The 12,366-nt window shown below is 40.3% G+C and overlaps 2 protein-coding genes across 3 annotated transcripts in view; one reads left to right on the top strand and one right to left on the bottom strand.

The window, feature by feature from the left end:
- Window positions 1-12,366, top strand: part of B3GALT5 (beta-1,3-galactosyltransferase 5) — a 132,287-nt gene that overhangs the window by 10,396 nt on the left and 109,525 nt on the right. The gene's annotated exons all lie outside the window — the stretch shown is intronic.
- BRWD1 (bromodomain and WD repeat domain containing 1) overlaps window positions 1-12,366 on the bottom strand; it is a 47,941-nt gene that overhangs the window by 20,455 nt on the left and 15,120 nt on the right. For both annotated transcript variants that reach the window (XM_083608741.1, XM_083608742.1), the window contains exons 14-25: window positions 11,054-11,204; window positions 10,771-10,905; window positions 9,956-10,084; window positions 8,564-8,789; window positions 7,234-7,419; window positions 6,618-6,801; window positions 6,004-6,097; window positions 4,871-5,011; window positions 4,037-4,122; window positions 3,245-3,437; window positions 2,172-2,270; window positions 1,258-1,365 (exon numbers count right to left, since the gene is read on the bottom strand). In XM_083608741.1, the coding sequence (XP_083464867.1) occupies window positions 1,258-1,365; window positions 2,172-2,270; window positions 3,245-3,437; window positions 4,037-4,122; window positions 4,871-5,011; window positions 6,004-6,097; window positions 6,618-6,801; window positions 7,234-7,419; window positions 8,564-8,789; window positions 9,956-10,084; window positions 10,771-10,905; window positions 11,054-11,204 (1,732 nt within the window). The remainder of the gene's footprint in view (window positions 1-1,257; window positions 1,366-2,171; window positions 2,271-3,244; window positions 3,438-4,036; window positions 4,123-4,870; window positions 5,012-6,003; window positions 6,098-6,617; window positions 6,802-7,233; window positions 7,420-8,563; window positions 8,790-9,955; window positions 10,085-10,770; window positions 10,906-11,053; window positions 11,205-12,366) is intronic.

The following is a 12,366-nucleotide window of genomic DNA, read 5'->3' as shown; positions in this document are numbered from 1 at the left end:
AGTGCAATTATTCACAGTATATGAAGTGTGAATAGAAACAAAGTCCAGCAGCAATGGGCATAACACAAACTTAAGACAGTTCATAACCTTACAAAAAAACAACCCAAAGTTTAGATTTTTGATAGGTATATGTTACTAGATTTCCCACTGGGCAACTTATTCAAAACTCAAATCATAGGAACAAAGTCATACCATCTAGCTCACTACTATCTACAAGGACTGGCAGTGGCTCTCTAGAATTCTCTCCCAGCCCTATGTGAAGATCTCAGGGACTGAAACTGACCTTCTGCATGAAAAGCAGGTGCTCTACTGATCTATGGCCCTTCCCCAATCCTAGAAGCAAAACACTATGTAACCTGTAGTCATTTCCAAGTGCTTAAGCTTCCTAAGGGTCAATCCTCTGCTACGTTGGCCATTTCAAAAGCACAGGCATAATTCTGTTTCTATAAATGAACAGATTAAGATAAATGTACTTCAGGGGAAAATGGAAGGCAGAGATGATATTAAATCCAAAGGTGCAGCAGGTGTTTTCCACTTATGGAAGGACTATTTTACACCTTGCAGTGGAACACCGCCATTTCCTTTCTGCTTGTTGTTCTTTGGATCCCAATCAAACTTTCGCTATATTGATTTTAAAATATACATTATCACCTCTCTTGATCCATCTGGTTGCCCTTTTCTAGCTCTACATTGTCTTTTTTTAAGGGAAGTGACCAGAACTGTAAACAATATTCAATGTGCAGTTACACCATAAATTTGTGTAACTGTGTTACCAAGTGGCCCCTTGCCAAAAGGGCTACCTATTTTAAGATGTATAGGGCAACCTATGCATGAGTACTCAAAAGCAAGTCTGACAGAGTTCAGTGGGGCTTACTTCTAAGTAAAGCAGATCTGAAATGCCTTCTCATTTTGCTGTGAAATTGGACTGACACTGCCCAGGTTGGCCATTGTATCCTCTCAGACAGGAAGGACTATAAAGGACTTCAGCTTCCAGCTGAGGCTTGCTCAAGCAACAAAGTCTTCCTGAGCTGTAAACTAAAAAGCCCCAAACATTCTAACCTTTACTAAGAACGGAGCTACTCCAACCCTTTCATAATTTGGGTTGCCCCTTTTTCCGGCTCTACAACTCATGCATGAAGTTCACTAGGCTCACCTCTGCCTCATCCTTGCCTACTTTACTGGTTCCTTTAGGGGACCAATGAGAAGAATTGTAAAGTACTTTGTAGCATGCAAACACCCATGCTGAACCAGTCTTACCCTAAGAACCATTTTTCTCCATGGTTCCTTCTGAGGATTCAGTTGACAAATATTGCTTTTCCTCACTGCTTCAAGGTAGGCTTCATGGCCTTGTCGAAAATATATCGCCTAACAAAAATGAATTTTTTAATCAGTGAATGAAATTCAAAATTAATTTAGCTGAGAAACATTTTCTCTATTTATTTACTTGCAAGGCTAGCTACATTAACAGGGGGTTGGCTACCCACTGGCTGTTTCACTCGCCAAAACTGCATAGTCATCCAAATCGAATGGAAAGAGGGAAAAGGAAACCAGCCACTCCTACACTCTCCTTCCATTCACAGAATAAAGCTGAGCACAAGGACCAATTATGATATCTGTACAGCTGTACAGTGGTACCTCGGGTTACATACGCTTCAGGTTACATACGCTTCAGGTTACAGACTCCGCTAACCCAGGGTTAAGAACTTTGCTTCAGTATGAGAACAGAGATCGTGCTCCGGCAGCACGGCGGCAGTGGGAGGCCCCATTAGCTAAAGTGGAGCTTCAGGTTAAGAACAGTTTCAGGTTAAGAACAGACCTCCGGAAAGAATTAAGTACTTAACCCGAGGTACCACTGTACATGCAAACAAGTCACATCACTTCTGCCTCAAGGTCCAGAAACCCTTTAAGACAGAATGAGGAAAGCTGGGCATGTAGCCTGGCATGCTAGTACCCAATCCAAGCTTGTTTTCTGTTTTTTGCTTTTGTTTTTAGATGGCTGCTCCTTTTTGTAGTTTTAAAAACTAAAGAATCCTTACAAGAGAGCACCACCACAGCATAGCTTGCTACCTGTGGATAATGGCTACTTTTCCAAGACATAGCAAATCACAGGACTGAGGCTAGCTATGCTAATTTTACCAGATCAAGCTTAGATTCAGTGTAAATTCCCTTACCTCATCACCCATTTGTGGAACAAAAGGAGACCTTCGGAGTCTGACATCTGTTATCCAGTCAGGAGGCTGAACTTCCCAGGACTGCTGTGGTGCATTCACCTGTGCATCATTATAAAGGATTACCCAAATTATAACACAGCGTTATGACTGCTAATTTATTTAAAAGGTTTTTAATCTGTCTTTCAAGGCAGCTTACAAATTTCTAAGTCACATGAAAATAAAACAAAACACAAACCCCCATAAGCAGCTAATTATTTCCCCCCCTCCCCCAAGTACAGCACAATTCAGCCAATAACAGCCTTAAATAAAGGAGACTTCAGAGTTTTTACAGAGATGAGGTCATTTGCAAATCCCTGAAGAGGGAGTGCCAAAGGTGCAGGGCAAGCCCTAACCTTTCTATTCCATCCATCTAACAGGTCTCAAAGGCAGACCAGAAAGTAGGGTCTCCTGATTTTAATGCTTAGGCAGGCTCTTACAGATGTAGGTGACACTTCAGATAATGTTGCCTCAAATCATTTAGAACTTAGAAGACGAAAAGCTGCTTCTTGAAATGGTCCCAGAAATGAACCAACAGCCAACTGATACAGAATAGGTCTTATAAGATATCAAGGTCCAGCTCCCACAAGTGCTCTGGCTGTATCCTTCTGCACCAGGTAAATTTTCCAAACCAACTTGTTGCTGGACTTAACCCCAACAACCCTGACCATTTGCCAATCTGGCTAAGACTGATGGGAAGACTCCAATGACACCTGGAGAGCCACAGGATCCTCATTCCTGCAGCAGTGTTACCTGGCTGTAACCAAAGTTTGTATCACTGTGGCTAGGTCCACTTTAAATAGGGCTGCAATTACCTTTAAGCATGTTTCCTTGTTGAAGCTAAGCCATGATTTGGAATACCATTATGAACCAACAAGGACATTACAATGTTCATGTCATGGATTGAAATGCCCCTGTGCTCTTCTGTTCATAACATTACACTAATAATTTTTAGAATGTCTTCAAAGCATGGAAAAAATCTAAATCACATTCACTGATTGGGTGTATCTAAAAACTGACAAAAACCAGTTCACTACCTCCTCATGCTGTTTTGGTTTGTATTTCTTCCGTCTTTTTTTCTTTCTCTTTCGCGTAGACATTTTTCCTAGTGGTACTTCATCTTCAGAAGAACTACAGTATTTAATAGTTTTGTACCGAGAGCTTCTTACAGGAGGCTGAAGGTTAATCCCTGCATCAGCAATCCAATCAGAATATTCACTTGAAGAGTCACTGGGCGGGGGGAAGAGGGGGAGGGGAAACACACACAGCCAAGTTAGAGATCTCTACTAGCTCAGAACTGACTGCACTTGAACTAGTTTTAAAGTTTGTTGAATATTATTCAGAGCTGACTGTTAATGTTAATTTCAACAGTAGTTCTGTAACTGGCACACTATAAAGTCACGTACATAGAATTTCAAACATTCAAACTACAATGAGGAACCATAGAGTTCTAAAAGAGGTGGCAATTTCTCCCCTCTTCTTGGCAGTACATCTCCTGGTGCTCTGAACACAGTTCGCAGAAGAGATAGCCTCTCTCTCCCTTTTCCCACCAGAGTACAGAAACATCCCAGTATAGAGGGTGTGTCATTGATATTACTGCAAGGTACTAATTAAACTCTAACAATCTGGGAAGTTTCTTAAGTTTGACTTTTCAACATCCCTTAATTTGCTGCTAAACACCAAACAGCATTATTTCCAGCATATCATCTAGTTGTATCACAAATAATCTCTCCCTGTCCCCCCCCCAAAAAAAGTTACTTTCAGAAGGAAAAATGTAGTTTTGCCAAGGCTCACAAACATCACAAACTGATACTTGAAACTGATTTTACCTGGAACTATCACTGTTGGTTCTGCTGTCACTCTTCCATTCTTCCTCATGGGAAGACAAATTCATCCCATCACTTTCTTCTGCCTCCTAGATTAAAAATGGGAAAATATTTAGTTGTTCATTCTTTCTCTTTTATCACCACTAGGTTGAAGATTTACAAAACTACAACAAAAGAAAATGATATTTAAGAAAGAACTGATTACATAAGTACTGTTGATATTTTCACCCCTCCCATTGACAGAATCTCCTGCTCTGATGTTTTGAGAAAGGAGGGGGCGGAAACTGCTCTTCTACTCTTCTGCTCCTGACTGACTGCCTGACTGTGTGTGGAGAGTCTTATCTATGTAGTGACTAGATGGCTGAGTGGGAGATGTAACTCTCATGCAAGCCAGTAGTTCGTTAGTTTGTAGTAGCTATTAGAAATAAAAGGAGTTATGCTTCACAGCTAGTGTCCGCGTCATTTATACTCTGCATGAGTCTGGTGCTCACAATGCACAGCTGTAGGTCCAGTGCACTGGGACCTGCTTTCCAGGATTGGAAGGTCTCTGAAAGTGCTCCAGTCGCCTAGCCCAGTCGGGGCAGAACCAGTTATTGAGCCCAGTCGCTGACACCAGTTGAAAGGCATTCTGACAAGTACAACACAATAAAATGCATCACTGAAATGTCAGCTTCCTACTTATTATCTGCACTAAAGGGGGCTCTGCTAATTGTATCTAATTGATACTAATTGTATCTACCCTGCCTTTGTTGGTAAAAGCTAGGGCTTTGAAAACAAACAAATGGAAATCAGAATTTCTGATAGTTCTAATTACTAACATGAAATTGGAGCAGTCACCTGTTCAATGAATCCTGAACCTCCATCTCCATCTTCACTAGAAGAATCAGATTGTTCAATCTTATTCCGTGCTTGATACGAAGCATATTTGCGTCTATAAAGCCTTCTCTTGGATTGTATCAGTGAATCTTCTGAGTCACTCTGAATTAGGACCATTAAAGAGGAGCCAAGTTAGAGGTGGAAGTATGCATTACAAATTACTGGAAAGGAGATACAAGGAACCTAAGCTGTCAAATTCTAACTGAAAAACATTCAAGTAGTCACAGTATCATAGAGGAGGCTTTGTAGTGATCTAGTCTAGCCAGTTGCTCATGTAGGAAATCCAGAGCCAGGGCACCCCCCAACTTTGCTTGAAGGCCTCTAACATGGGAGAACCTACAAGCCTTCTAGGCAACTGGTTCCACTGAACCAGTGTCAAAAAGCTTCTACCAATATTCAACTGAAATTTACCCTGTAACTTAGTTCAATTTGATCTACTCCTGCCCTCTAAGGTAGCAAAGAACAAGCAACCTATGCAACAGTCCTTCAGGTGTTTGAGTGCTATCATCTCTTTTCGCTTTTATTGTATCTACATTAGAACAGATGGAGCTGCCTTGGACAGAATCAGACCCATGGTCCATCTAGCTCAGCACTGCCTACTCTGACTGGCAGCAGCTCTCCAGGGTTCCATATATGGGTCCTTCCCAGTCCTAACTGGATATGCCAGGGACTCTAACATTTATTCCTGGTTGAAATGTGAAGAAGTCATTTAAGAGCATAGAAGAGATTTGAGGAAATAATGTATACAGTGGTACCTCTGGTTACGTACTTAATTCGTTCCGGGGGTCTGTTCTTAAGCTGAAACTGTTCTTAACCTGAAGCACCACTTTAGCTAATGGGGCCTCCCACTGCTGCCGCGTGATTTCTGTTCTCATCCTGAAGCAAAGTTCTTAACCCGAGGTACTATTTCTGGGTTAGCAGAGTCTGTAACCTGAAGCGTATGTAACCCGAGGTACCACTGTACATTCACTGCTGCAACTCTGTCACTCAACAAGCTTTGCACACAGTTCTATTGCATTCAAATCTCTTCTCTGAGTAACAACCTGTGAACCCTCATGTTACTCATAAGACATTCTATATTTTACATTTCCTACCTTTTCTGATGAATGATATAACTTCCTTTTTTGTTCCATTGTATATATGCGTTTCTCTTCTTCTCCTTTTGCAACCCTATACTCCATTTGATTTCTGAAAAATGCATTTTAAACGGTTGTCAGACAAAGCAGAATCACATCAGTGAAAGGTAAAGTACTTACAGTATACAGTTCTGTTGCTAACTCTGGTTTGAAGGAAAGCTGATGCATGTATACACCAGTTTTATGCTATGTAAAAATGACAGGCTAGTGTTTCAATTAATGCTGGTCTTTGGCAGCAGTGACTGGATGAGAAGCAGAACAGAAATAAAACTAAGTTAAGTAGCATGTAGAACAGCAGTGTTATAGCTCCTGCCCAGAGGCTCTAATCTAGAGTTAATAGTATGAACATGAAAGGTTACAAGAGAACTGGATTCTAAAGTTATGGCAAGGGAATAAACTGGTAGTAAACAGACCAGAAACAGTATGTTTATGCTGATCAAATGATGTCTTCAGGAAATGATACTTTAAAACCAAGTGAAAAAATATTTCTCAAATGCCTAAATTTTTAATTAAATGTATGAATACTTATAACTTGCTTCCATAACAATCTTTAGTTCAGTAAGCCTGCACACCTAAATATACTGTGTGTCACTTCTGGAACAACTACTCTCCGTCTCCAAGCCTGGAGGTCTCTTTCTGTAGCGATCTGACTCCTTGGAGCATTCTGATGCATCTGGCGCACACCTTCAACTTGACCACTACGTCTCAGGCCAATATTAGGAGGGGACTGGATATCAGAGCTTGGCCTCCGGAAATCTAAAGGAAAGAGATATTCATAAAATACATGAAGTAAAAACTTTCCAGCAGTAAATAGCTTTGGCATGTTGCATCTTCTACTGAATAATGGTAGATTTCAGACCAAGTACTCTTCTGGATGACCCAAGAGATTTATGTATTTACTACAAAATATCTACACATTCTAGCTGGAAATTAGTAACTTCCAAAGGTGGAGTAAACAGTAATGATAGGCATCAAGTCATGTTTCAAAGGGGAGGAAGTTATATAAAAGAGATGATACTATGGAGACAGCCATATTTCTCATTTTGTGAGAGACAAGATGGGTGTCCCAAATTGGCTTTTTGACCTGTAATGTGATACCATGATACATCAGTATGTTTTATGTCAGAGATACTAGTAAGCAGTAAAAAGGTTTATAATTTCCCTCTAATCTTCAAAGCAAGCACTGACCTCTTCTAGCTGCTTCATCTCCATTTTGTGGCCCAGGTGGAAGCATGTCTTGATCTGAACCAATTCTTTGGTCTTGCTGTTGCTGTAAATGTCTAATCATGCCATCAAGTATGCTAGGTTCCAAAGCCGGTTCCTCCTGGTCAGCAGTTTGTTGGCCTATTACTTGCTCCACGACCTCTCCATCACCTTACAAAATTTAAATGAAAAGCACACACATTTAACAATTTCAGAATTAAGAACAACTGTCAGAATATTGAACCCATTCTCACCAATCTCTTAAAATACAAAATCCTCTACATTTTATGTTGTTAATTTTTTGCCTGTTCTCACAGTCATCCTGAAACAGTCAATACTCTGCTAAATAAATGGGAAATGGAGGTCTTTAGCAGCCATGGCTAGGATCTAGAGATGCTAAAAGCTCTCAATTTCCTCCTTAAGACTCTTGCTTAGAAGGTGCCTTCCAGAATCTCCAAGCTGCTTTTTACATTCCAGAGTTCAAAAGCACAGTTTAGAACTTATATGCACTAGTTTAAAAAGAAAGCCAGGAGAAAGTATCCTTGGCCATACCTAACCCTTTTTCTTATAATTTTGGAGAGCAATCTAAATTGGTGCCTACTTCAGAACTTGAAAAACCTATCTCAAGCAGTGATATGGGTTTCCCAGAGAGTTTTGAACTGGAATTTCTTGAGTTTGCATCAGAAAAGCTTCAACGCCCTAGAACAGGCTTCCTCAAACTCATCCCTCCAGATATTTTTTGGCCTACAACTCCCATGATCCCTAGCTAGCAGGACCAGTGGTCAGGGATGATGGGAACTGTAGTCTCAAAACATCTGGAGAGCCAAGTTTGAGGAAACCTGCCCTAGAGAGTGATCCAATTAGCATATTAATTTTACTTGTATTTAGTCAATAAAGTTAAACTGTCCACTGTCCAATATTTATTTTCAATTGGCATCCATTCATTGCAACTAATGAATTTAGGAAATGGAAAAATTTCTGCAGCAAAATAATGCACTAGAAAATTTTATATCTTGGTTGATTTTCTACCCGAGATCTCAAGTAAATGATTAAGAAATACCGTCTTAGATATCAACAAATAAAGTTGTCTGTTTTTAAGACCTGATTCCTTTTCAAAAGGAAAGCACTGAGTATTAAGAAACAACATTGTTAACCAATGCACAATACAAAACAAAAAAATCCAAAAAGTGTTTGTTGAAGGCATAACTAACATAGCATACCCTAAACAAAACACCATAACTACTTAAGACTACAGTATGGATTGTATTGTGTTATCATGAGATCAAAGTTAGAGGTGGAAGACTGCCATTCATACTTGTTGCTACATATCCCAGCTGAGGAATCAGATGCTCATCTGCACAATTCTCTCTTCCTGGTACCAACCGCTGGTATTTTGTTGGGTGAGGGTTTCCATCCACATCTACCAAGAATGGTGGGGGCATGAGGTGAGGAGCCTGTTGAGTCTGCTCATCTAGGACATAATTGTTAGAATCTCGAATCAGTGGTCGGTAGTCAGTGTGGAAGAACATCTGATCAGGAATCTAGAAAGAAATGAAACTTAAATATAATCAACTTTGCAGGGAGGAAAATGACATTAAATACTATAGTAAACTGAGTACACCAGAAGGATGAAGGGTGAGGCAGGCCTCCAGTTGGTGCCAGAATGCTGTAATTAGTTTTATGAGGAACAGCCAACATGTTTCAAACACACTGGACTTCCTCAGAAGCAGAGGGTCTTCATAGGTCTTATTTTCATTGAGCTAAAACAATTTACTCAATGTTGTTTCCCAAACCAATGTTTCTAACACCTAGTAGGAGTTCACCTCCTCCTCCATTCTGTTTTTTGTAGCGCCTTTTTTCAAGTTTTAACTCCATGAAATACAATGTTATCCATTAACAAAATTCCCAGTTGAATATTATTTTCTGAATATCCCACGAGACAGTGTATTTTTAACAAATAGGGTGGCAATTTTGTATAGAACTGCAGAATATAGGTTCAGCAGGAGGAACCATACTGGATTCGGTAAGTTTGGGACAATACGAGACTGACTAGCTAAAACCTCAACAGTTCGGTACTTTATTCAAAAATCAAAATGATCTTTATTTTTTAGCACGCCCTTGTCTTAACCCCTCTGATTAAATTTTATCTTAACACATTTATCAAATGAAGCTTTAGTTGACTGAGGCTTGGTTCAAACGTAACTCGGCAGCTTTAACACACTGCGGTTTGTTGAAGCATAAATAAGTAATGAGCTTGAGCAATTCCTCATCCCCTTCACTCTGGCGCATATGCTCAGTTTAAAAGCAGATTTCAATTAGAAACCACAGTTTCTGAAGCTAACCAAACCAGTGACATGTGATTTAATCAAATAATCAATGGCTGTAAAGCAGGATTGGAAACTAGGCTTGTAGGCAGCACTCAAATGCCACTTCCTGTTTTGGACAGAACAGGAAATTGATTTAACAAATCAGAGACACACCTCTCAAGCAAGGTTTGCAAGAAGAGAAGGAAGCACTCAAGCTTATCCACTGTCCCAACAATCAAGGTTACACTGGAACTGGGCCTAAAGACTGATTGTCTATACCATACAGTACACATGAAGCAGAAATCAACAAGCTCAAAAGAAATAAAGGCTGAATATGAGATACATTTATTAACACTACTAATTTTTCTAGGAATGATAATTGAGAAAGACTGAAAAAATACCTTTTCATAAGGTTTGCTACAACCAAAGCCAAATATCAATAGATGCCCATGAGAATCTGTACAGGCAAAGTGTTGTCCATCTGATGAAAACTTGCAGTCAAAGACAGCACCATGTCCTTGTCCTTCAATCTGAATAACAACACAGAACTTACAAGTATTTTGATATTTTTAAAGCAGTTAATTGACAAATGTTTCGTTAGAGAAAGTGTCTCCTTCCTGAACAACAAGCAACACTTGCCACTTACTACAGTGCACTATGTTAGTCTATATGAATATCTTAATTTTATAATTTGGCACACAGCAAAAAAATACCAATAGGAAACAGAACACCAATTTTAGAACTAGAAGCAACTGTAATATTCAAGAGACTTATGATAGCAAATAACAAAAGGCCAGTGTTTAAATAAATGCTGTACAAGGCATTTTTAATTCTACAGTCATACCTCATGTTACGTTTGCTTCACATTGCGGCTTTTCAGGTTACGAATGCAGCAAACCCGGAAGTGTTTACTTCCGGGTTTGCCGTGCATGCTTCACGCATGCGCAGAAGCACTCTATTGCGCTTCGCGCACACGCAGTAGCAGTGCTCTGCTTACGGACTTTTCAATCGCTTCTCGGCCTTTTGGCTAAGATCAAGTGTAGCATCTACTTATGGACTTTTCGGGTTGCAAATGGCACCCCGAAATGGATCACATTCGTAAGTAGAGGAGACAATAAGTTATGTAGCTCTTTGTCACAGTAGTTCAAACAAGTGGATAAATACCTAACATAATGGAAAAATGAACACAAATTGCTTGAAGACTAATAATACTTACTAAGTTAAAATAATGTTTTATCTGAATGCCTTTTGTTATATCCCAGATAAAAATGTTCCCGTCATGACCTGCAGACAACATAATCCTGGAATCAAATGGGTGGGGTTCCAAAACAAACACTTCATCCATATGTCCCTTTGGAATAGGAGTAGAAAGAGATGTTACATTTGAAGTTAGCTGGAATTCTTATTTTAGCTGGAATTCTTATTTTAAAAGACTGAATGTAGAATACAATATCTGATCTATGTTTATATAAAATGCCACATTCTGAATCAGTGCTTACTGTGAGATCATGAAGAAGCTGCCCAGTATAAGAATTCCACACTTTCAGCAGATGATTGTTCACAGCAGTAACCACCAACTTATCATTTTTACTCCAAGCTATCATGGTCACTTTAGGCTTCATATATCTGTCCTCTTCTGAAGACAAATCACTATTGCAAATAAATTAAACCATTTCAATACATTAGAATTTTTAACATTTTTTAAAAAAAGTTAAACAAAGTATTGATCTAGAGATCTAACAAACTATTCAAGTGAAAAATTAAATTTAAGCTTCTTGAAACCAAGTGTCAGATTATATTGGGAATCTGTTTACAGAAAAGATTGAAACAAACATTTTAGAGCAGGAGCAGGAGCATCAATTACCCTGGTGTGCTAGAAAATGACAGGCACTCCTTGCTCTGGAAAGGGAATGAAGCAGTAACAGCGCTTTCAAGTTTGTGTCAGATTAGCATAGAGGATGCCAGAAAATGAGGAAAATAAGCAAGCAGAAGCCGGGTGGTTCTTCCCTTTCCTTTGATGGGTGTTCCTACTTCACACTAGCAGTTTAAAGACTAAAACTTCCTTGCAAGATACCGTATTTTTCCCTCTATAACACGCAGATTTTTTCTCCTAAAAAGTAAGGGGAAATGTCTGTGCGTGTAATTGAGCGAATGTGTGGTCCCTGGAGCTGACTGGCCCAAGTACAGGGCAAAAATCAGGCAAAAATCATATCGCGCCGTCACGGAGGAGAGGAGGCTGCTGCTTTCCTGCATTCTGCCTCAGGGTCTTACTGCCCACCCTCTTCTGTTTCGTTACTGCGTTTGCTCAAACGGAACAAAGAGCAGGCAAATCCCCTCCCCTCCAGGCAAGAGGAGGGGAAAGCAGAGCGTCCTTCCCTCTAATTCCTCTCCGTGCTCCGTGCTGCTGCTGCGTCTAGGGACTCGCAGGCAGCGGAAAACATGCAGGAGAGAGAGAGAGAGGGAGGGCTGGCTTGGGGGGGGGCTTTTGCCTTCCTTTCCCCCCCCCCCTTTAAACCCCTCTCTTGCATTCTTAGCCAGCTGCTTCTCCGCACACCCCTCTCATGCTCCTTGTCCCTTCTATGTTTTTCCTTCCCTCCCCACTTAAAACGTGGTTACAAAGCACGGATCCACATGGATCCTCAGGATCTTTGCATTGGGTCACCCCAGATTCACCATCAGATCACATAGCATGTCCATGGCTACAGCCTGCACCAAAAAAATCACGCACCCACTGTTGCCTGGGGCTGCAACGAATCCTCAGGATCTTTGCATTGGGTCACCCCAGATTCACCATCAGATCACATAGCATGTC

Source organism: Podarcis filfolensis (genome assembly GCF_964270895.1).
Source record: "Podarcis filfolensis genome assembly, chromosome: 4".
Lineage (NCBI taxonomy): Eukaryota > Metazoa > Chordata > Lepidosauria > Squamata > Lacertidae > Podarcis > Podarcis filfolensis.
The sequence above is the reverse complement of the archived record's forward strand: the minus strand, read 5'-3'. Positions and strand labels throughout refer to the sequence as shown.